This window comes from Oncorhynchus gorbuscha, unplaced genomic scaffold (genome assembly GCF_021184085.1).
Source record: "Oncorhynchus gorbuscha isolate QuinsamMale2020 ecotype Even-year unplaced genomic scaffold, OgorEven_v1.0 Un_scaffold_553, whole genome shotgun sequence".
Taxonomy (NCBI): Eukaryota; Metazoa; Chordata; class Actinopteri; order Salmoniformes; family Salmonidae; genus Oncorhynchus; species Oncorhynchus gorbuscha.
In genome coordinates this window covers 260,551-285,517 of record NW_025745384.1, presented here as the reverse complement: position 1 = coordinate 285,517, position 24,967 = coordinate 260,551, and the positions used below count along the sequence as shown (strand labels likewise).

At 44.5% G+C, this 24,967-nt stretch overlaps 1 protein-coding gene across 1 annotated transcript in view; it reads right to left on the bottom strand.

Moving 5' to 3' along the window:
* Positions 1 to 24,967, bottom strand: part of LOC124018643 (ATP-binding cassette sub-family C member 12-like) — a 159,864-nt gene that overhangs the window by 33,124 nt on the left and 101,773 nt on the right. Inside the window, 6 exon segments of the mRNA XM_046333982.1 lie at positions 2,349 to 2,531; positions 10,114 to 10,217; positions 13,032 to 13,119; positions 15,239 to 15,268; positions 16,146 to 16,280; positions 17,653 to 17,776. Of these exon segments, the coding sequence (XP_046189938.1) occupies positions 2,349 to 2,531; positions 10,114 to 10,217; positions 13,032 to 13,119; positions 15,239 to 15,268; positions 16,146 to 16,280; positions 17,653 to 17,776 (664 nt within the window).

Genomic DNA, 24,967 nt, shown 5'->3' with positions numbered 1-24,967 from the left:
GACCCAGGGGATGGGGTGATGAGAGGACAGGACCCAGGGGATAGGGTTAGGGTGATGAGAGGACAGGACCCAGGGGATAGGGTTAGGGTGATGAGAGGACAGGACCCAGGGGATAGGGTGATGAGAGGACAGGACCCAGGGGATAGGGTTAGGGTGATGAGAGGACAGGACCCAGGGGATAGGGTGATGAGAGGACAGGACCCAGGGGATAGGGTTAGGGTGATGAGAGGACAGGACCCAGGGGATGGGGTGATGAGAGGACAGGACCCAGGGGATAGGGTTAGGGTGATGAGAGGACAGGACCCAGGGGATAGGGTGATGAGAGGACAGGACCCAGGGGATAGGGTTAGGGTGATGAGAGGACAGGACCCAGGGGATAGGGATAGGGTGATGAGAGGACAGGACCCAGGGGATGGGGTGATGAGAGGACAGGACCCAGGGGATAGGGTTAGGGTGATGAGAGGACAGGACCCAGGGGATAGGGATAGGGTGATGAGAGGACAGGACCCAGGGGATGGGGTGATGAGAGGACAGGACCCAGGGGATAGGGTTAGGGTGATGAGAGGACCGGACCCAGGGGTTAGGGTTAGGGTGATGAGAGGACAGGACCCAGGGGTTAGGGTTAGGGTGATGAGAGGACCGGACCCAGGGGTTAGGGTTAGGGTGATGAGAGGACAGGACCCAGGGGATAGGGTTAGGGTGATGAGAGGACAGGACCCAGGGGTTAGGGTTAGGGTGATGAGAGGACAGGACCCAGGGGATAGGGTTAGGGTGATGAGAGGACAGGACCCAGGGGATAGGGTTAGGGTGATGAGAGGACCCAGGGGATAGGGTTAGGGTGATGAGAGGACAGGACCCAGGGGATAGGGTTAGGGTGATGAGAGGACAGGACCCAGGGGTTAGGGTGATGAGAGAACAGGACCCAGGGGATAGGGTTAGGGTGATGAGAAGACAGGACCCAGGGGTTAGGGTTAGGGTGATGAGAGGACAGGACCCAGGGGTTAGGGTGATGAGAGGACAGGACCCAGGGGATAGGGTTAGGGTGATGAGAGGACAGGACCCAGGGGTTAGGGTGATGAGAGGACAGGACCCAGGGGATAGGGTTAGGGTGATGAGAGGACAGGACCCAGGGGTTAGGGTGATGAGAGGACAGGACCCAGGGGATAGGGTTAGGGTGATGAGAGGACAGGACCCAGGGGTTAGGGTTAGGGTGATGAGAGGACAGGACCCAGGGGATGGGGTGATGAGAGGACAGGACCCAGGGGTTAGGGTGATGAGAGGACCCAGGGGATAGGGTTAGGGTGATGAGAGGACAGGACCCAGGGGATAGGGTTAGGGTGATGAGAGGACAGGACCCAGGGGTTAGGGTTAGGGTGATGAGAGGACAGGACCCAGGGGATAGGGTGATGAGAGGACCCAGGGGATAGGGTTAGGGTGATGAGAGGACAGGACCCAGGGGATAGGGTTAGGGTGATGAGAGGACAGGACCCAGGGGTTAGGGTTAGGGTGATGAGAGGATTGATGAAACACAACGCTACTGGAAGAGCTTTATGACATACACTACCGTTCAAAAGTTTGGGGTCACTTAGAAATGTCCTTGTTTTTGAAAGACAAGCACATTTCTTTGGTCCAATAAATAACATCAAATTGATCATAAATACAGTGTAGACATTAATGTTTTAAATGACTATTGTAGCTGGAAACGGCTGATTTTTAATGGAATATCTATTATCAGCAACCACTATTCCTGTGTTCCAATGGTACATTGTGTTAGCTAATGTTTATAATTTTAAAAGGCTAATTGATCATTAGAAAACCTTTTCGCAATTACGTTAGCACAGCTGAAAACTGTTGGTCTCATTAAAGAAGCAATAAAACAGGCCTTCTTTAAACTAGTTGAGTATCTGGACCATCAGCATTTGATTACAGGCTCAAAATGGCCAATGGCTTTTCTAAGTGACCCCAAACTTTTGAATAGTAGTGTATATCTTCAGAGACCTATCCACTGCTAATATGTAAAGTAGCATGACTCATGGGGTTGCCCAGGGTCTGAACCCCAGACAGTCCAGGGTGTATACGATTCTTTATATCCCAAAGTAAAGGTACAACACCAACCCAGCTATTTGTTGTGGAACAAGACAGGGATGTCCCCTCTCCCCTCTCCTCTTCCAAGATTCAATGCTATGGAATTCCTCATCAATAACGTTTGGTGATCATCCCTCACTGTCCTTATCCCTCGTCCTTTTCAATACAATTGACAAGAGTGGTGTTGTGTGGTAGTGTGATTGATAACAGTGGTGTTGTGTCATAGTGTGATTGATAACAGTGGTGTTGTGTGTGGTAGTTACGTTTCTGAACATGGTGTCGTGTAGCTTGGAGGATGCATGCAACGTGACTTTGGTGAAAGAGTAGCCCTTGATGAAGCTGAAGACCAGCATGGCCACCACCACCAGGCCGTAAATCATCTGGTAGAAGCTCAGGTCAGGGTTCAGGGAGATGTTCCCTGCGGTGGAATTCGACACGTTCGCTGTCTGAAATCACACGTTAAAGAGCCCGTTAGTTACTGTGTCAGGTACTAAGAATGTTTTAACTAGTCTATAAAAACATATGCAGAATGTTCTGTTACATGTTTTACTTGTGCTAGCCACAGTGTCACACCCTGACCATAGTTTGCTTTGTATGTTTCTATGTTTTGGTCGGTCAGGGTGTGAGCTGGGTGGGCATTCTATGTTACATGTCTAGTTTGTCTAGTTCTATGTTTGTCCTGATATGGTTCTCAATCAGAGGCAGGTGTTCGTCATTGTCTCTGATTGGGAACCATATTTAGGTAGCCTGTTTGGTGTTGGGTTTTGTGGGTGATTGTCCTGGTTACTGTCTCTGTGTTACTTTGCACCAGTATTAGGCTGTTTCGGTTTTCGTGTTACGTTTATTGTTTTTGTATTTGATTCGTGTTTACTTTGTTTCATTAAACATGGATCGCAATAGCCACGCCGCATTTTGGTCTGACTCTACTTCACCTAAAGAGAACCGTTACAGAATCACCCACCACAACAGGTCCAAACGGCGTGGTAACGGGCAACGGAAAAAGCAGCAGCAGGAGAAGCAACAGATGCAGCAGCAACAGGAGCAGCAGCAGGAGCAGTGGGAGAGGCTGCACTACTTGGAATTTCTTTCGAATTTCAAAAAACTTTTGTCAATTACACATGTAAGAACTGTATGAATATACTTTTGTCCAATTTTATTATCATAGTTTTTTTTTATTTTTTTTTATTGTGCATAAGGAATTTTTTTGTGGGCCAAATGCCATAAGAAATTTGACATGCTCAAAAATCCTGCAGAAATGCAAAATTGACTGGCCTGATGAACACAGGATGGCCGAGCAGTGATAGTTGTACCTTTCCATCACTCGTTGTGTTGATTTCATCATGTCCATTTGTTTATGTTTTCTCACTTTTGCAAAGTCACTGTGCATTTGCAATATGTTTCAATGTGCATTTACCATATGAAATTTGGCATGCTCAAAAATGCAAAATTGACTGGTCTGATGAACACAGGATGGCCGAGCAGTGATAGTTGTCCTTTCCATCACTCGTTGTGTTGATTTCATCGTGTCCATTCGTTTATGTTTTCTCACTTTTGCAAAGTCACTGTGCATTTGCAATATGTTTCAATGTGCATTTACCATATGAAATTTGGCATGCTCAAAAATGCAAAATTGACTGGTCTGATGAACACAGGATGGCCGAGCAGTGATAGTTGTACCTTTCCATCACTCGTTGTGTTGATTTCATCATGTCCATTTGTTTATGTTTTCTCACTTTTGCAAAGTCACTGTGCATTTGCAATATGTTTCAATGTGCATTTACCATATGAAATTTGGCATGCTCAAAAATGCAAAATTGACTGGTCTGATGAACACAGGATGGCCGAGCAGTGATAGTTGTACCTTTCCATCACTCGTTGTGTTGATTTCATCGTGTCCATTTGTTTATGTTTTCTCACTTTTGCAAAGTCACTGTGCATTTGCAATATGTTTCAATGTGCATTTACCATATGAAATTTGGCATGCTCAAAAATGCAAAATTGACTGGTCTGATGAACACAGGATGGCCGAGCAGTGATAGTTGTACCTTTCCATCACTCGTTGTGTTGATTTCATCATGTCCATTTGTTTATGTTTTCTCTTACTTTTGCAAAGTCACTGTGCATTTGCAATATGGTTAAATGGGCATGTACCATCACGATTTTGTCATGCTATAAAAATCCTGCAGGAATTCAAAATTGACTGGCCTGATGAACACAGGATGGCCTGGCAGTGATAGTTGTTCCTTTCCATCACTCGTTGTGTTGATTTCATCATGTCCATTTTGTGATGTTTTTTCACTATAGAATCATATTGCAAATGCATTTTGCAATATGTTTCAATGTGCATTTACCATATGAAATTTGACATGCTCAAAAATGCAAAATTGACTGGTCTGATGAACACAGGATGCCCGAGCAGTGAGAGTTGTACCTTTCCATCACTCGTTGTGTTGATTTCATCATGTCCATTTGTTTATGTTTTCTCACTTTTGCAAAGTCACTGTGCATTTGCAATATGGTTCAATGGGCAGGTACCATCACAAATTTGTCATGCTATAAAAATCCTGTAGGAATGTGAAATTGACTGGCCCGATGAACTCGGGATGGCTGGGCAGTGATTCTGGTTCATCTCAATGGCTCTTTAGGGTTGATTTCAGAATGTCACTTTTGGTGATGGTACCTCACTGTTTAAACATATTGCAAATGGACAAGAGTCACCAGCAAGTCACCATCCATCAGTCAATTAGATATCATTCTGACACCAAACTGATACAAACTGACACTAAACCCACTTTTTCCAACCTGTTTAGTAGCCAACTATCACACACTTCAGAGCTGGCCCAAAATTCACAACGCCTTTGGTTCAAACCATAAAAAAAACATAAAACACATAGTTACGTTCTAGCTGCGGGTCCATTTCTAATGTTACATGTAGGGCTAGTTGAGGCGACCACGAATCCCAAGTTTCGGCTCGATCGGTCATTTGGTGTCTTCAACGGCATTCATAGAGGTTGAATTTAGGGGTGCAAAACCCTAATTGGTGCTGAAAATCCACTTTTTTCCATGACTTGCTACGGGGTCCTTGAATGGCTATCGGACTGAAACGTTGGGGTCTGTCTATATGGGCCGAGACGGTCGCAATGCACCTAGTCTTGTGTCTCTGAGACATTTCTAAATGTCGCCATTTTCGTAATGGTCAAAATGAATTGAAGTCATTGCAAATGTACGAAGCTGTTTCTCGGTCCGAGAACCGTCTAGAGCCACGTAACTCACCACGCACTATCGACCTGAGGTCTAGAACAGGATTCTAAAGTTTCGGATCTCTAGGTCTGACGGTTCTTTAAAAGTTCCAACAAGGTTAACTAATGCAGGCAGTGTATGTCTCTACGCACCCCAATGGGTCCCTACTTCCAAGCTGTGTGTATGTGTGATTTAGTTTTCCTTTGAAATTTTATGGGAAAAATGACTGATTTACAGTTCATGGGGGTTGTCTAATCACATATATGAAGTTTTGGAAAGATCTGACTTTTTTAACCCCTCGAAACAGCCCAAGAGACACCAATTATGGCACTTCCGGTTGGCACAGGAAGCTATAAGTCAACACATATCCTCACTGGGGTATGCTTTTACAGAATCCTGAGTTTTAAGTCCTTATGTTAAGAATTGACTGATTTACACAGGGTTGAATGCACTATGTCTATCAAACTGCAGGCAGGGTATGGATAAACACTTTTAGGGTGATTTTAACCACTTCCGGTTGGTCCAGGAAGCTTAGAATCAACACAGGTAGACCTCATACTGGCCTGATGGACTGTTACCAAAGACAGGTTCATACGGCATTCATAACCCATATAGGCTTCAGGTTGAATTTAGGGGTGCAGGCAATGTATTCCTATGGGGAGAGAAGTCAATGCAAACTCTTTGAAGTAAACACCTTCTTTTAACTATTAAGGGTTAATGCCACACGGTCAACGTTAGGCTTGCATGGATCGGGAGGACCTTAGGAACGTACCTGAGGTCGAATTGTGCTTCGCACCCTAACGGTTCTCTCACTGTCACCCAAAAGCAAATGACGTTGTGGGGCAGGCTTAATTTTGGGCCTACTTTTCTAATGGTCGCTGCGCTCAGACCGAGCAAGCTACGGTCAAGCGGGATATCTCGTTGAACTCGGCACGGCCTAGAGATTATGTTTATGCCATTGCCTGCTCTCTGTGTCTTTGAGAACCACACTTTTTCACTCCATCCTTGCTGTGTGTGCGTGTGAGAGCTTTTCTTTGACATCTGTTGGGAGAAATTACTGATTTACAGTTCATGAGGGTTACCTAGTCACACATATGAAGTTTTGAAAAGATCTGACCTTTTTAACCCTTGGAAACTGCCACTGTGACACCATTAAAGGCACTTCAGGTTGGCACAGGAAGCTATAAGTAAACCCATGTCTTGATTGACATAGAAACTTACAGAATCCTGAGTTTTAAGTCTTTAAGTTAAGAATTGACTGATCTACGATCTACACAGGGTTGAATGTAGTCATTTTCACCTTTGAAGGTTATGTACATCAAAACACCTTTTGGGTCAATTTAACCACTTCCGGTTGCTTCAGGAAGCTTAGAATTGACACAGGTAGACCTCATAGTGATCTGATGGACTGTCATAGAAGACAGGTTCATAAGGCATTCATAACCCACATAGGCTTCAGGTTGAATTTAGAGGTGCAGGCAATGTATTCCTTTGGGGAGAAAAGTCAATGCAAACTCTTTGATGTAAACACCTTCTTTTAACTGTTAAGGGTTAATGCCACACGGTCAAGGTTAGGCTTGCACGGATCGGGAGGACCTCAGGAACGTACCTGAGGTCGAATTGTGCTTCTCACCCTAACGGTTCTCACACTGTCACCCAAAAGCAAATGACATTGAGGGCCAGGCTTCATTTTGGTTCTGCTTTTTTCAAGGTCACTGCACTCAGAGCGAGCTACGGTCAAGCGGGATATCTCATTGAACTCGGCACAGTCTGGGGACTATGGTGATGCCATTTTTTGTGTTGATTTCAGAATGCCATTTTGGTGATGGTCCCTCTCCGTTTAAACATATTGCTAATGTACAAAAGTCAAATAGCAAGTCATTTACATTTACATTTAAGTCATTTAGCAGACGCTCTTATCCAGAGCGACTTACAAATTGGTGCATTCACCTTATGACATCCAGTGGAACAGTCACTTTACAATAGTGCATCTAAATCTTAAAGGGGGGGGGTGAGAGGGATTACTTATCCTATCCTAGGTATTCCTTAAAGAGGTGGGGTTTCAGGTGTCTCCGGAAGGTGGTGATTGACTCCGCTGTCCTGGCGTCGTGAGGGAGTTTGTTCCACCATTGGGGGGCCAGAGCAGCGAACAGTTTTGACTGGGCTGAGCGGGAGCTGTACTTCCTCAGTGGTAGGGAGGCGAGCAGGCCAGAGGTGGATGAACGCAGTGCCCTTGTTTGGGTGTAGGGCCTGATCAGAGCCTGGAGGTACTGAGGTGCCGTTCCCCTCACAGCTCCGTAGGCAAGCACCATGGTCTTGTAGCGGATGCGAGCTTCAACTCAGTGTCCATCAGTCAATTAGATGTCATTCTGACACCAAACTGATACCAATTGACACCAAACCCACTTTTTAGGCTTTGTGTGTCTTTAAGCACCGCACTTTGTCACTCCATCCTTGCTGTGTGTGTGTTTCTGTGTGTGTGTGTTTGAGAGAGAGCTTTTCTTTGACATCTGTTGGGAGAAATGACTGACTTACAGTTTATGGGGTTTGCCTAATCACACATATGCAGTTTTGAAAAGATCTGACCTTTTTAACCCTTGGAAACTGCCACTGTGACACCATTTAAGGAACTTCCGGTTGGCACAGGAAGCTATAAATAAACTCATATCATGATTGGGGTATGCCTTTACAGAATCCTGAGTTTTAAGTCTTTACGTTAAGAACTGAGTTATTTACGGAGGGTTTAGTGAGTGTGTGTTATTTCAGAAAATCATAGAAAATCACAGAAATCTCGCAGAGCTCCGCAGCACACTTTAAAAAGATTCGTAAGAACACCCTGCAACTGGATCTGTAACCGTTGAAAAAAAAAACACCTATCCGTGAACATCACCAAGGTGTCGTTGTACGATTTCTCTTAAATGACGATAGATAAATGGCTGGTTCTTTTTTTATTGACACCGGAGGCTCCTTGACTTTGACGTGAAGTGGAAAAATAATTTCTCTATTTTCATTTTGGACCTTTAATCCCAGATAAATGGCCATAACTCAAAAACCGTTGAGGCCTAGACGCCATCTTGTTCGGGGCCAACTGCCCATTATGCCGCCCCTACGCTCACCGAGTTTCGGCTTCTAAATATTTTCAGTTTTCGAGATAAGGCCCCGTCGTGAATCGTGATGTTTTGTCCAATAGCAATATGATTGCTTATGCCCTCCTGTGGGAATTTCCGGGACAGCGGAAAAATGACCAAAATCTTATTATTTTTGTAAAACGGAAACCGAATGTCCGACAAAGTTCATTTGATGACTTCCTGGTAGGTCCGGCCCTGCCGCTCGGCCCGACGCCGTCCGCGAATTTTAGAAACGATTTCGGACGTCTAGTAAGGGACCGTACATTTGCAATATGGACTTTCTCACTAACCATACAGGTACTGCCGAAATCTTCCCTTAAGGTATGAAATGCCAAGCCTGTTGACATTAGTGGCTTTTTTTATCCAAAATTATACTTTTGTTACATTGTTTGCTAGCTCCGCTGGTTAGCTAGCTCTTAGTCTCATTGACCACCAAACTTTCATAACACTAGCTAGCCACTCAATATAACATGTTTTCGACAAAATAGCTAGCTGAGTTAGCCATGTTATGAATACAACTCTCATCTGCTATCATCAAAAATAGCTAGCGGAGTTAGCCATGTTATGAATACAACTCTCATCTGCTATCATCAAAAATAGCTAGCTGAGTTAGCCATGTTAAATGCAAATTTGAGAGCAACAGTTAGCTTCCACAAGCGGTTATAGCTTTGACTGCTTGCTGACAGTGAATTCAGAGCCGTTCAGCGGCCAGCAGCAAAACAAAACATCATTTTCCCAGGTTTCCCGTGAATACATTGTAATACCAGTCCATTACAACATACCCAGGTGTCTTCTGATTAACAAGGGTTTCACTTCATCTGGGTAAAATCATCGTCATTGTAAGGGGGATTTCTCCCAGTGGTTTGAGTGGTGAATTGGTCTTCATCGTCGTCTTGTAAGGGGGATTTGGCCAGTGGTTTGAGTGGTGAATTGGTCTTCATCATCATCATTGTAAGGGGGATTTGGCCAGTGGTTTGAAAGATGAATTGGTCTTCATCATCATCATCATCATCATCATTGTAAGGGGGATTTCTCCCAGTGGTTTGAGTGGTGAATTGGTATTCATCGTCGTCTTGTAAGGGGGATTTCTCCCAGTGGTTTGAGTGATGAATTGGTCTTCATCATCATCATCATCATCATCATTGTAAGGGGGATTTCTCCCAGTGGTTTGAGTGGTGAATTGGTCTTCATCATCATCATCATCATCATTGTAAGGGGGATTTCTCCCAGTGGTTTGAGTGGTGAATTGGTCTTCATCATCATCATCATCATCATCATCATCATTGTAAGGGGGATTTCTCCCAGTGGTTTGAGTGGTGAATTGGTATTCATCGTCGTCTTGTAAGGGGGATTTCTCCCAGTGGTTTGAGTGGTGAATTGGTCTTCATCATCATCATCATCATCATCATCATCATCATCATCATCATCATCATCATCATCATCATTGTAAGGGGGATTTCTCCCAGTGGTTTGAGTGGTGAATTGGTCTTCATCGTCGTCATTGTAAGGGGGATTTCTCCCAGTGGTTTGAGTGATGAATTAGTCTTCCAGAGAAAATGTTGTCAGAGGTTGCTATAGTAACCAAAGGGGGTAGGGGCCTAGCAAGGGTCAATTGACAAACATTTGAAAACATAAGGAAAAGTCACTACAGTAGACTTACCCCTGATCCCTGCTCCAGCCAGTAGCTGAGCCACCAGTTGCTGAAGGCAGTGGTCCCCACCAAGCAGATGAAGATGATGATGATGAGAGACAGCAGTATGTACCCTGGAGATCAGAGACACCAGAGGTGAGACCAGAGGAGAGAAAAGATCAGAAACCAGAGGAGAGAGGAGAGACCAGATGAGAGAGGAGAGACCAGATGAGAGAGGAGAGACGAGAGGAGAGAGGAGAGACGAGAGGAGAGAAAAGATCAGAGACCAGACGAGAGACCAGAGGAGAAAGGAGAGACCAGAGGAGACACAAGAGGAGAGACTAGAGGAGAGACCAGAGGAGAGAGGAGAGACTAGAGGAGAGACCAGAGGAGAGAGGAGAGACTAGAGGAGAGACCAGAGGAGACACCAGAGAAGACACAAGAGGAGACACCAGAGGAGAGAACAAAGGAGAGGGGAGAGACTAGAGGAGAGACCAGAGGAGAAGGGAGAGACTAGAGGAGAGACCAGAGGAGAGTGGAGAGACTAGAGGAGAGACCAGAGGAGACACCAGAGGATAGGGGAGACCAGAGAAGAGACCAGTGGAGAGACCAGAGGAGAAACCAGAGAGAGGAGAGACCAGAGGAGACACCAGAGAGAAGAGAGACCAGAGGAGAGACCAGAAGAGACACCAGAGACAAGAGGAGACACCAGAGGAGAGACCAGAGGAGAGGGGAGACACCAGAGGAGAGACGAAAGGAGAGGGGAGAGACCAGAGGAGAGACCAGAGGAGAGGGGAGAGACTAGAGGAGAGACCAGAGGAGAGGGGAGAGACCAGAGGAGAGACCAAAGGAGAGGGGAGAGACCAGAGGAGAGGGGAGAGACTAGAGGAGAGACCAAAGGAGAGGGGAGACACCAGAGGAGAGACCAAAGGAGAGGGGAGAGACTAGAGGAGAGACCAGAGGAGAGGGGAGAGACTAGAGGAGAGACCAGAGGAGAGACCAAAGGAGAGGGGAGAGACTAGAGGAGAGACCAGAGGAGAGGGGAGAGACTAGAGGAGAGACCAGAGGAGAGGGGAGAGACTAGAGGAGAGACCAGAGGAGAGGGGAGAGACTAGAGGAGAGACCAGAGGAGAGACAAAAGGAGAGGGGAGACACCAGAGGAGAGACGAAAGGAGAGGGGAGAGACTAGAGGAGAGACGAAAGGAGAGGGGAGACACCAGAGGTGAGACCAGAGGAGAGAAAAGATCAGAAACCAGAGGAGAGAGGAGAGACCAGATGAGAGAGGAGAGACCAGATGAGAGAGGAGAGACGAGAGGAGAGAGGAGAGACGAGAGGAGAGAAAAGATCAGAGACCAGACGAGAGACCAGAGGAGAAAGGAGAGACCAGAGGAGACACAAGAGGAGAGACTAGAGGAGAGACCAGAGGAGAGAGGAGAGACTAGAGGAGAGACCAGAGGAGAGAGGAGAGACTAGAGGAGAGACCAGAGGAGACACCAGAGAAGACACAAGAGGAGACACCAGAGGAGAGAACAAAGGAGAGGGGAGAGACTAGAGGAGAGACCAGAGGAGAAGGGAGAGACTAGAGGAGAGACCAGAGGAGAGTGGAGAGACTAGAGGAGAGACCAGAGGAGACACCAGAGGATAGGGAGACCAGAGAAGAGACCAGTGGAGAGACCAGAGGAGAAACCAGAGAGAGGAGAGACCAGAGGAGACACCAGAGAGAGGAGAGACCAGAGGAGAGACCAGAAGAGACACCAGAGACAAGAGGAGACACCAGAGGAGAGACCAGAGGAGAGGGGAGACACCAGAGGAGAGACGAAAGGAGAGGGGAGAGACCAGAGGAGAGACCAGAGGAGAGGGGAGAGACTAGAGGAGAGACCAGAGGAGAGGGGAGAGACCAGAGGAGAGACCAAAGGAGAGGGGAGACACCAGAGGAGAGACGAAAGGAGAGGGGAGAGACTAGAGGAGAGACCAAAGGAGAGGGGAGACACCAGAGGAGAGACGAAAGGAGAGGGGAGAGACCAGAGGAGAGACCAAAGGAGAGGGGAGAGACTAGAGGAGAGACCAGAGGAGAGGGGAGAGACTAGAGGAGAGACCAGAGGAGAGACCAAAGGAGAGGGGAGAGACTAGAGGAGAGACCAGAGGAGAGGGGAGAGACTAGAGGAGAGACCAGAGGAGAGGGGAGAGACTAGAGGAGAGACCAGAGGAGAGGGGAGAGACTAGAGGAGAGACCAGAGGAGAGACGAAAGGAGAGGGGAGACACCAGAGGAGAGACGAAAGGAGAGGGGAGAGACTAGAGGAGAGACGAAAGGAGAGGGGAGACACCAGAGGAGAGACGAAAGGAGAGGGGAGACACCAGAGGAGAGACGAAAGGAAAGGAGAGGGGAGAGACCAGAGGAGAGACCAAAGGAGAGGGGAGAGACTAGAGGAGAGACCAGAGGAGAGGGGAGAGACTAGAGGAGAGACCAGAGGAGAGGGGAGAGACCAGAGGAGAGACCAAAGGAGAGGGGAGAGACCAGAGGAGAGACCAAAGGAGAGGGGAGACACCAGAGGAGAGACGAAAGGAGAGGGGAGAGACTAGAGGAGAGACCAGAGGAGAGGGGAGAGACTAGAGGAGAGACCAGAGGAGAGACGAAAGGAGAGTGGAGAGACCAGAGGAGAGACCAAAGGAGAGGGGAGAGACTAGAGGAGAGACCAGAGGAGAGGGGAGAGACTAGAGGAGAGACCAGAGGAGACACCAGAGGAGAGAGGAGAGACCAGAGAAGAGACCATGGGAGAGACCAGAGGAGAGACCAGAGGAGAGAGGGGAGACCATACAAGAGACCAGAGGAGAGACCAGAGGAGAGAGGAGAGACCTAACCTCCTGCAGCTTTACAGTACTGGTGGTAGGTCAGGGTTAACTCGGGGTTAAGGTTCAGAGTGTGGTGTGTGTAAGGTGGGTTCCTAACCTCCTGCAGCTTTACAGTACTGGTGGTAGGTCCTCCAGGCAACAGAACCCTCCTGAGAACCCTCCTGAGTCACCAGCTGGTCCTTAGACTCTACCAGACAACAACAACAACAACCATCAACAAACAACATCATCAACAACAACAACAACCATAATAAACAACAACAACAAATATCAACAGGAATCATCAACAGCAACAACAATAAACATAATAAACAACAACAACCATAATAAACAACAACAACCATAATAAACAACAACAACCATAATAAACAACAACAAATATCAACAGGCATCATCAACAGCAACATAATAAACCATATCAACAACCATAATAAACAACAACAATAAACATAATAAACAACAACAACAAACATAATAAACCACAACCATAATAAACAACAACAAATATCAACAGGCATCATCAGCAACAGCAACAACAACAAACATAATAAACAACAACAAACATAATAAACAACAACAACAAACATAATAAACAACAACAACAAACATAATAAACAACAACAAACATAATAAACAACAACAAACATAATAAACAACAACAACAAACATAATAAACAACAACAACAAACATAATAAACAACAACAACAAACATAATAAACAACAACTACAAACATAATAAACAACAACTACAAACATAATAAACAACAACTACAAACATAATAAACAACAACAACAACCATAAACAACAACAACAACAAACATAATAAACAACAACAACCATAATAAACAACAACAACAACCATAATAAACAACAACAACAAACATAAACAACAACAACAAACATCATGTTGATGGAATTAATTGATTTGTTCATTTAAAATGTCACACAGTGTACAGCCATAATAATACTGTTTGAGGATGAGACTGTGAAGGAATGGAGGACTAAACAACCTCTGACGTCGTAATAAACAACAACAACCCGACATAATCTGGTTTCTCATCAGACATGTAAACAAAAAAAAGCTACAAACATAATAAACAACAGACTGACTTAAATCATAATAAACAACACAACAACCATAAACAACAGACAACAAACATAATGAAACAACAACAACAAAACATAAACAACAACAACAAATATGTATGTAATAAACAACAACAACAAACATCATGTTGATGGAATAATTGATTTGTTCATTTAAAATGTCATGTTGAGTGTACAGCTCATAATTTACTCATTGAGGATGAGACTGTGAAGTTGAGAATGGAGGACTCTAGTTTATCTCTGACAGACCGTGTCTATGTTGAGATATGTCCTCCCGATCTCTGGTTTATCATCATGACATGTCAAAATACAGCTGTCTATGAGAGATAAAAACTATGGGATCTCTAATTTAGTAATGACACACAACAGACCTTTTAACTGCAGATATGCTACATAGGTTTTCTACTAGACGTGATGTATGAAGACAAGACACGTGTCTATGATGAATATGTAATCTCTTTTATCAGGTACATGGAGACCAGCTGTCTATGAGAGATAAATCTCTAGTTTATCATATATACAGGATGTGGAGAACAGACCGTGTCTATGTTGAGATATGTATGGGATCTCTAGTTTATCATATATACAGGATGTGGAGAACAGAACGTGTCTATGTTGAGATATGTATGGGATCTCTAGTTTATCATATATACAGGATGTGGATCCTAATAAACTAGACTAAAACATGGTACATATATCTAGACTGGCATAGTCTCCTTCAGGAGGACTGATCCTAATAAACTAGACTAAAACATGATGATATAGACTGGGCAGAAGGTGGACTGAACGTGTCTATGTTGAGATATGTATGGGATCTCTAGTTTATCATATGGAGAACAGACCGTGTCTATGTTGAGATATATATGGGATCTCTAGTTTATCATATATACAGGATGTGGAGAACAGAACGTGTCTATGTTGAGATATGTATGGGATCTCTAGTTTATCATATGGAGAACAGACCGTGTCTATGTTGAGATATGTATGGGATCTCTAGTTTATCATATGGAGACCAGACCGTGTCTATGTTGAGATATGTATGGGATCTCTAGTTTATCATATGGAGAACAGACCGTGTCTATGTTGAGATATGTATGGGATCTCTAGTTTATCAAACCTACAGGTTTTCTAGTCCTTTTCCCTTGTGATCATCCAGGTTCTTCTCCTTCTCCTGTCAGACGGGGTCTGATAAAACATGTATGTGTGGCTGCTCCTCGGGTTGTTCCTAAAACTAGACTAAAACATGGTACAGGATGAAAACTAGACTGATATACATTAATAACTAGTTTATATCTAGACTGGGCATAGTCTCCTTCAGGTGGACTGATCCTAATAAACTAGACTAAAACATGGTACCTAATAAACTAGACTAAAACATGGTACATGATATCTAGACTGGGCATAGTCTCCTTCAGGAGGACTGATCTAATAAATCCTATAAACTAGACAGGGCAAACTCCTGGTGATCCTATAAACTAGATATATCTAGACTGGGCATAGTCTCCTTCAGGTGGACTGATCCTAATAAACTAGACTAAAACATGGTATGATAGACTGGGCATAGTCTCCTTCAGGTGGACTGATCCTAATAAACTAGACTAAAACATGGTACATGATATCTAGACTGGGCATAGTCTCCTTCAGGTGGACTGATCCTAATAAACTAGACTAAAACATGGTACATGATATCTAGACTGGCATAGTCTCCTTCAGGTGGACTGATCCTAATAAACTAGACTAAAACATGGTACATGATATCTAGACTGGGCATAGTCTCCTTCAGGAGGACTGATCCTAATAAACTAAAACATGATATCTAGACTGGGCAAAGTCTCCTTCAGGTGGACTGATCCTAATAAACTATAAAACGGTACATGAGACTTACTCTGTATCTACTAAAACATGGTACATGATATGACTGGGCAAACCAGATAGGATGGAAACGGGAGATCTTACCTGTATCTATTGGCTCTGAAACCAGAGGTAGAGATGGATAACAGGAGATCTTACCTGGATCTATTGGCTCTGAAACCAGATGGATAACGGGAGATCTTACCTGTATCTATTGGCTCTGAAACCAGATAGATAACGGGAGATCTTACCTGTGAATGCTCCGTCTGGAAGTTGTTGATCATCTGTGCGTATCGGCCTTTAGTTTTCATCAGAGCTTTGTGTGTCCCTGCCTCCTTTATCTTCCCACTCTCCAACACCAGTATCTCATCACAGAACTCCAGATACTGATACACACAAAGACAGAGAGAGAGAGGGGGAGAGAGAGAGAGAGAGAGGGGGAGGAAGAGAGAGAGGGGGGAGGGAGAGAGAGGGAAGGAGAGAGAGAGAGGGGAATAGTAACGTTAATAACTTGAGGAGGGGAGAGAGGATATCCCTGTCGGGTTCCTCTTTCTGTAAGCATACTTTGGATAAAAAGTGTATGTAAAAAGTCAAGTTAACCAAATGCTGTATCTGACTATCTGCATTGACCCATTTTGCACAAACTCTTGTCTCATCACATACACTGCTGCTACTGTTTATTATCTGTCCTGTTGCTTAGTCACTTTATCCCTACCTATATGTACATATCTACCTCAACTACCTCGTACCACTGCACATTGACTCAGTACTGGTACTTCCTGTATATAGCCATGTTATTACCTCGTACCCCTGCACATTGACTCAGTACTGGTACTTCCTGTATATAACCATGCTATTACCTCGTACCCCTGTACATTATACAGCCATGTTATTACCTCATACCCCTGTACATTATACAGCCATGTTATTACCTCGTACCCCTGTACATTATACAGCCATGTTATTACCTCATACCCCTGTACATTATACAGCCATGTTATTACCTCGTACCCCTGTACATTATACAGCCATGCTATAACCTCGTACCCCTGTACATTATACAGCCATGTTATTATCTCGTACCCCTGTACATTATACAGCCATGTTATTACCTCATACCCCTGTACATTATACAGCCATGTTATTACCTCGTACCCCTGCACATCGACTCAGTACTGGTACCCAGTGTATACAGCCATGTTATTACCTCGTACCCCTGCACATTGACTCAGTACTGGTACTTCCTGTATATAGCCATGCTATTACCTCGTACCCCTGTACATTATACAGCCATGTTATTATCTCGTACCCCTGCACATTGACTCAGTACTGGTACTTCCTGTATATAGCCAAGTTATTACCTCGTACCCCTGCGCATTGACTCAGTACTGGTACTTCCTGTATATAGCCAAGTTATTACCTCGTACCCCTGCGCATTGACTCAGTACTGGTACTTCCTGTATATATATAGCCAAGTTATTACCTCCTAGGTGAAAGATTCCCTTTCCTTATTCCCTCCTATATTTCCACCGAGAATCCTTCCAGAACAGAAACTCTGAAAAAAACCTGTGAACTCTGGGAGAAGTTTTTGCAACCCTAGGTCCTGAACACACCATGAATACACCCAAGAGTGACACGGCTATTAGGTCTTTAAATTATATAAAGACAAAGACGCAATTAAAAACTGCACATTCCCAAACGAGTGAGATAATCAAGGGAAACGTAACTGTAAGCTCGTAACCAGCAGTGACTCCCTACCTGTAGTTGATGGGTGACCAGGATAATACTCTTCCCCTTCAGGGTCTTCTTGATACACTCCTCAAATATGTTTTTCCCTACGTGGGCGTCCACCGCAGACAGAGGGTCGTCAGGAGGATGATGTCTTTGTTGGAGTAGACCGCTCTGGCCAGACTGATCCTCTGCTTCTGACCCCAGACAGGTTCAGGCCTCGCTCACCTATCTACAGAACCAGCAGTACAACCCAGTCAGTACAGAACAGGTTCATACATCCCTCATCTATCTACAGAACCAGCAATACAACCCAGTCAGTACAGAACAGGTTCATACATCCCTCACCTATCTACAGAACCAGCAATACAACCCAGTTAGTACAGAACAAGTTCATACATCCCTCACCTATCTACAGGAACCAGCATATATAAGAACAGGTTAAAGCTCTCCTATCTACAGAACCAGCAAACCCCAGTACACTACAGAACAAGTTTCAGACATCACTGTATCTACAGGACCTCTATCTACAGAGTTAAAGCCCAGTCTACAGAGAAACCCGTCCTACCGACTAGGTTTCGGCCCTGTTCATCTATCTACAGAAAACCCAGTCAGTAGCGTCCAGGTTCGGCCCTGTTCATCTATCTACAGAGAAAACCCAGTCGGTAGCGTCCAGGTTCGGCCCTGTTCATCTATCTACAGAGAAAACCCAGTCAGTAGCGTCCAGGTTCGGGCCCTGTTCATCTATCTACAGAGAAAACCCAGTCGGTAGCGTCCAGGTTCGGGCCCTGTTCATCTATCTACAGAAAACCCAGTCAATAGCGTCCAGGTTCGGCCCTGTTCATCTATCTACAGAGAAAACCCAGACGGTAGCTTCCAGGTTCGGCCCTGTTCATCTATCTACAGAGAAAAACCCAGTCGGTAGCGTCCAGGTTCGGGCCCTGTTCATCTATCTACAGAAAAACCCAGTCGGTAGCGTCCAGGTTCGGCCCTGTTCATCTATCTACAGAGAAAACCCAGTCAGTAGCGTCCAGGTTCGGCCCTGTTCATCTATCTACAGAAAACCCAGTCGGTAGCGTCCAGGTTCGGCCCTGTTCATCTATCTACAGAGAAAACCCAGTCAGTAGCGTCCAGGTTCGGCCCTGTTCATCTATCTACAGAGAAACCCAGTCAGTAGCGTCCAGGTTCGGCCCTGTTCATCTATCTACAGAGAAAACCCAGTCAGTAGCGTCCAGGTTCGGCCCTGTTCATCTATCTACAGAGAAAACCCAGTCGGTAGCGTCCAGGTTCGGGCCCTGTTATTTCTAAAGAAAACCATTTGGTAGCTCGAGCATCAAATGTTCATCTAACCCTGGATAAATGTGAGCCCTTACCTCAGTTTGGTCGCCATAGGAAGAATAGGCAGATCTGGCTCAGGCTCACAGGCACTCTTTGTCATACCTTTACGAAAGACAAAAATGTGGAATAATAATTAAGATACTTAATTCAGGGAACAACATGGTTATCTGGGATCAGGCTGGAGAACAACATGGTTTGTCATACATTATGGAGAACAACATGGTTATCAGGGATTCATTATGGAGAACAACATGGTTATCAGGGATTCATTCTGGAGAACAACATGGTTATCAGGGATTCATTCTGGAGAACAACATGGTTATCAGCGATTCATTCTGGAGAACAACATGGTTATCAGCGATTCATTCTGGAGAACAACATGGTTATCAGCGATTCATTCTGGAGAACAACATGGTTATCAGGGATTCATTCAGGAGAACCACATGGGTTAAGATACTAAAACAGCTGATAGTCCTGTGGAATTGCTGAGGTGAAATGTCCTGGATAGTGTACTATCTACTAGATGGACTAAAAGAGCACAGACAGGATTTATCTGGCCAGGGATAGGCTGGACGGGATCAGCCTCCATGGGGTAAACTGAGGATAGACTTCCTCTACAGTTACTGATTAGCCTCTGCTCTGGTCCTGACAACAGCTCTGCCAATCTTACACACGGTCATGTGGTAGTCTGAAGCAGAACAGGTCCAGCCACTCTACCACAACCACTGTTGGAGGACAGGAGAACAGACCACAGTAACATTACCTGGCCAGGTAAAGTAAAGGAGAACAGACCACAGTAACATTACCTGACCAGGTAAAGTAAAGGAAAACAGACCACAGTAACATTACCTGGCCAGGTAAAGTAAAGGAGAACAGTAACAGTAACATTACCTGACCAGGTAAAGTAAAGGAGAACAGACCACAGTAACAGTAACATTACCTGACCAGGTAAAGTAAAGGAGAACAGTAACAGTAACATTACCTGACCAGGTAAAGTAAAGGAGAACAGTAACAGTAACATTACCTGGCCAGGTAAAGTAAAGGAGAACAGTAACAGTAACATTACCTGGCCAGGTAAAGTAAAGGAGAACAGTAACAGTAACATTACCTGGCCAGGTAAAGTAAAGGAGAACAGACCACAGTAACATTACCTGGCCAGGCAAAGTAAAGGAGAACAGACCACAGTAACATTACCTGGCCAGGTAAAGTAAAGGAGAACAGACCACAGTAACATTACCTGGTCAGGTAAAGGAGAACAGACCATAGTAACATTACCTGGCCAGGTAAAGTAAAGGAGAACAGACCACAGTAACATTACCTGGCCAGGTAAAGGAGAACAGACCACAGTAACATTACCTGGCCAGGTAAAGTAAAGGAGAACATACCACAGTAACATTACCTGGCCAGGTAAAGTAAAGGAGAACAGACCACAGTAACATTACCTGGCCAGGTAAAGTAAAGGAGAACAGACCATAGTAACATTACCTGGCCAGGTAAAGTAAAGGAGAACAGACCACAGTAACATTACCTGGCCAGGTAAAGTAAAGGAGAACAGAACATAGTAACATTGCCTGGCCAGGTAAAGTAAAGGAGAACAGACCACAGTAACATTACCTGGCCAGGTAAAGTAAAGGAGAACAGACCACAGTAACATTACCTGGTCAGGTAAAGGAGAACAGACCATAGTAACATTACCTGACCAGGTAAAGTAAAGGAGAACAGACCATAGTAACATTACCTGGCCAGGTAAAGTAAAGGAGAACAGACCACAGTAACATTACCTGGCCAGGTAAAGGAGAACAGACCACAGTAACATTACCTGGCCAGGTAAAGTAAAGGAGAACATACCACAGTAACATTACCTGGCCAGGTAAAGTAAAGGAGAACAGACCACAGTAACATTACCTGGCCAGGTAAAGTAAAGGAGAACAGTAACAGTAACATTACCTGACCAGGTAAAGTAAAGGAGAACAGACCACAGTAACATTACCTGGCCAGGTAAAGTAAAGGAGAACAGACCATAGTAACATTACCTGGCCAGGTAAAGTAAAGGAGAACAGTAACAGTAACATTACCTGACCAGGTAAAGTAAAGGAGAACAGTAACAGTAACATTACCTGGCCAGGTAAAGTAAAGGAGAACAGTAACAGTAACATTACCTGGCCAGGTAAAGTAAAGGACAACAGACCACAGTAACATTACCTGGCCAGGTAAAGTAAAGGAGAACAGACCACAGTAACATTACCTGGCCAGGTAAAGTAAAGGACAACAGACCACAGTAACATTACCTGGCCAGGTAAAGTAAAGGAGAACAGACCACAGTAACATTACCTGACCAGGTAAAGTAAAGGAGAACAGTAACAGTAACATTACCTGGCCAGGTAAAGTAAAGGAGAACAGACCACAGTAACATTACCTGGCCAGATAAAGGAGAACAGACCACAGTAACATTACCTGGCCAGGTAAAGTAAAGGAGAACAGAACATAGTAACATTGCCTGGCCAGGTAAAGTAAAGGAGAACAGACCACAGTAACATTACCTGACCAGGTAAAGTAAAGGAGAAGAGACCACAGTAACATTACCTGACCAGGTAAAGTAAAGGAGAACAGACCACAGTAACATTACCTGGCCAGGTAAAGTAAAGGAGAACAGACCACAGTAACATTACCTGGCCAGGTAAAGTAAAGGAGAACAGAACATAGTAACATTGCCTGGCCAGGTAAAGTAAAGGAGAACAGACCTCAGTAACATTACCTGGCCAGGTAAAGTAAAGGAGAACAGAACATAGTAACATTGCCTGGCCAGGTAAAGGAGAACAGACCACAGTAACATTACCTGGCCAGGTAAAGTAAAGGAGAACAGAACATAGTAACATTGCCTGGCCAGGTAAAGGAGAACAGACCACAGTAACATTACCTGGCCAGGTAAAGTAAAGGAGAACAGAACATAGTAACATTGCCTGGCCAGGTAAAGTAAAGGAGAACAGTAACAGTAACATTACCTGACCAGGTAAAGTAAAGGAGAACAGACCACAGTAACATTACCTGACCAGGTAAAGTAAAGGAGAACAGACCACAGTAACATTACCTGACCAGGTAAAGGAGAACAGACCACAGTAACATTACCTGGCCAGGTAAAGTAAAGGAGAACAGTAACAGTAACATTACCTGGCCAGGTAAAGTAAAGGAGAACAGACCACAGTAACATTACCTGGCCAGGTAAAGTAAAGGAGAACAGACCACAGTAACATTACCTGACCAGGTAAAGTAAAGGAGAACAGTAACAGTAACATTACCTGGCCAGGTAACAGACCACAGTAACATTACCTGGCCAGGTAAAGTAAAGGAGAACAGTAACAGTAACATTACCTGACCAGGTAAAGTAAAGGAGAACAGTAACAGTAACATTACCTGGCCAGGTAAAGTAAAGGAGAACAGTAACAGTAACATTACCTGGCCAGGTAAAGTAAAGGAGAACAGACCACAGTAACATTACCTGGCCAGGTAAAGTAAAGGAGAACAGACCACAGTAACATTACCTGGCCAGGTAAAGTAAAGGACAACAGACCACAGTAACATTACCTGGCCAGGTAAAGTAAATGAGAACAGACCACAGTAACATTACCTGGCCAGGTAAAGTAAAGGAGAACAGACCATAGTAACATTACCTGGCCAGGTAAAGTAAAGGAGAACAGACCACAGTAACATTACCTGGCCAGGTAAAGTAAAGGAGAACAGAACATAGTAACATTGCCTGGCCAGGTAAAGTAAAGGAGAACAGACCACAGTAACATTACCTGGCCAGGTAAAGGAGAACAGACCACAGTAACATTACCTGACCAGGTAAAGTAAAGGAGAACAGTAACAGTAACATTACCTGGTCAGGTAAAGTAAAGGAGAACAGACCACAGTAACATTACCTGACCAGGTAAAGTAAAGGAGAACAGACGACAGTAACATTACCTGGCCAGGTAAAGTAAAGGAGAACAGAACACAGTAACATTACCTGACCAGGTAAAGTAAAGGAGAACAGTAACAGTAACATTACCTGGCCAGGTAAAGTAAAGGAGAACAGTAACAGTAACATTACCTGGCCAGGTAAAGTAAAGGAGAACAGACCACATTAACATTACCTGGCCAGGTAAAGTAAAGGAGAACAGACCACAGTAACATTACCTGGCCAGATAAAGGAGAACAGACCACAGTAACATTACCTGGCCAGGTAAAGTAAAGGAGAACAGAACATAGTAACATTGCCTGGCCAGGTAAAGTAAAGGAGTCAGACCACAGTAACATTACCTGGCCAGGTAAAGGAGAACAGACCACAGTAACATTACCTGGCCAGGTAAAGTAAAGGAGAACAGACCACAGTAACATTACCTGGCCAGGTAAAGTAAAGGAGAACAGTAACAGTAACATTACCTGGCCAGGTAAAGTAAAGGAGAACAGACCACAGTAACATTACCTGACCAGGTAAAGTAAAGGAGAACAGACCACAGTAACATTACCTGGCCAGGTAAAGTAAAGGAGAACAGTAACAGTAACATTACCTGGCCAGGTAAAGTAAAGGAGAACAGACCACAGTAACATTACCTGACCAGGTAAAGGAGAACAGACCACAGTAACATTACCTGGCCAGGTAAAGGAGAACAGACCACAGTAACATTACCTGGCCAGGTAAAGTAAAGGAGAACAGACCACAGTAACATTACCTGGCCAGGTAAAGTAAAGGAGAACAGTAACAGTAACATTACCTGGCCAGGTAAAGTAAAGGAGAACAGACCACAGTAACATTACCTGACCAGGTAAAGTATAGGAGAACAGACCACAGTAACATTACCTGGCCAGGTAAAGTAAAGGAGAACAGTAACAGTAACATTACCTGGCCAGGTAAAGTAAAGGAGAACAGACCACAGTAACATTACCTGGCCAGGTAAAGTAAAGGAGAACAGTAACAGTAACATTACCTGGCCAGGTAAAGTAAAGGAGAACAGACCACAGTAACATTACCTGGCCATGTAAAGTAAAGGAGAACAGACCACAGTAACATTACCTGACCAGGTAAAGTAAAGGAGAACAGACCACAGTAACATTACCTGACCAGGTAAAGTAAAGGAGAACAGACCACAGTAACATTACCTGACCAGGTAAAGTAAAGGAGAACAGACCACAGTAACATTACCTGACCAGGTAAAGTAAAGGAGAACAGACCATAGTAACATTACCTGACCAGGTAAAGTAAAGGAGAACAGTAACATTACCTGGCCAGGTAAAGTAAAGGAGAACAGACCATAGTAACATTACCTGACCAGGTAAAGTAAAGGAGAACAGACCACAGTAACATTACCTGACCAGGTAAAGTAAAGGAGAACAGACCACAGTAACATTACCTGACCAGGTAAAGGAGAACAGACCACAGTAACATTACCTGGCCAGGTAAAGTAAAGGAGAACAGTAACAGTAACATTACCTGGCCAGGTAAAGTAAAGGAGAACAGACCACAGTAACATTACCTGGCCAGGTAAAGTAAAGGAGAACAGACCACAGTAACATTACCTGACCAGGTAAAGTAAAGGAGAACAGTAACAGTAACATTACCTGGCCAGGTAAAGGAGAACAGACCACAGTAACATTACCTGGCCAGGTAAAGTAAAGGAGAACAGTAACAGTAACATTACCTGACCAGGTAAAGTAAAGGAGAACAGACAGTAACATTACCTGGCCAGGTAAAGTAAAGGAGAACAGACCACAGTAACATTACCTGGCCAGGTAAAGTAAAGGAGAACAGACCACAGTAACATTACCTGGCCAGGTAAAGTAAAGGAGAACAGACCACAGTAACATTACCTGGCCAGGTAAAGTAAAGGACAACAGACCACAGTAACATTACCTGGCCAGGTAAAGTAAATGAGAACAGACCACAGTAACATTACCTGGCCAGGTAAAGTAAAGGAGAACAGACCATAGTAACATTACCTGGCCAGGTAAAGTAAAGGAGAACAGACCA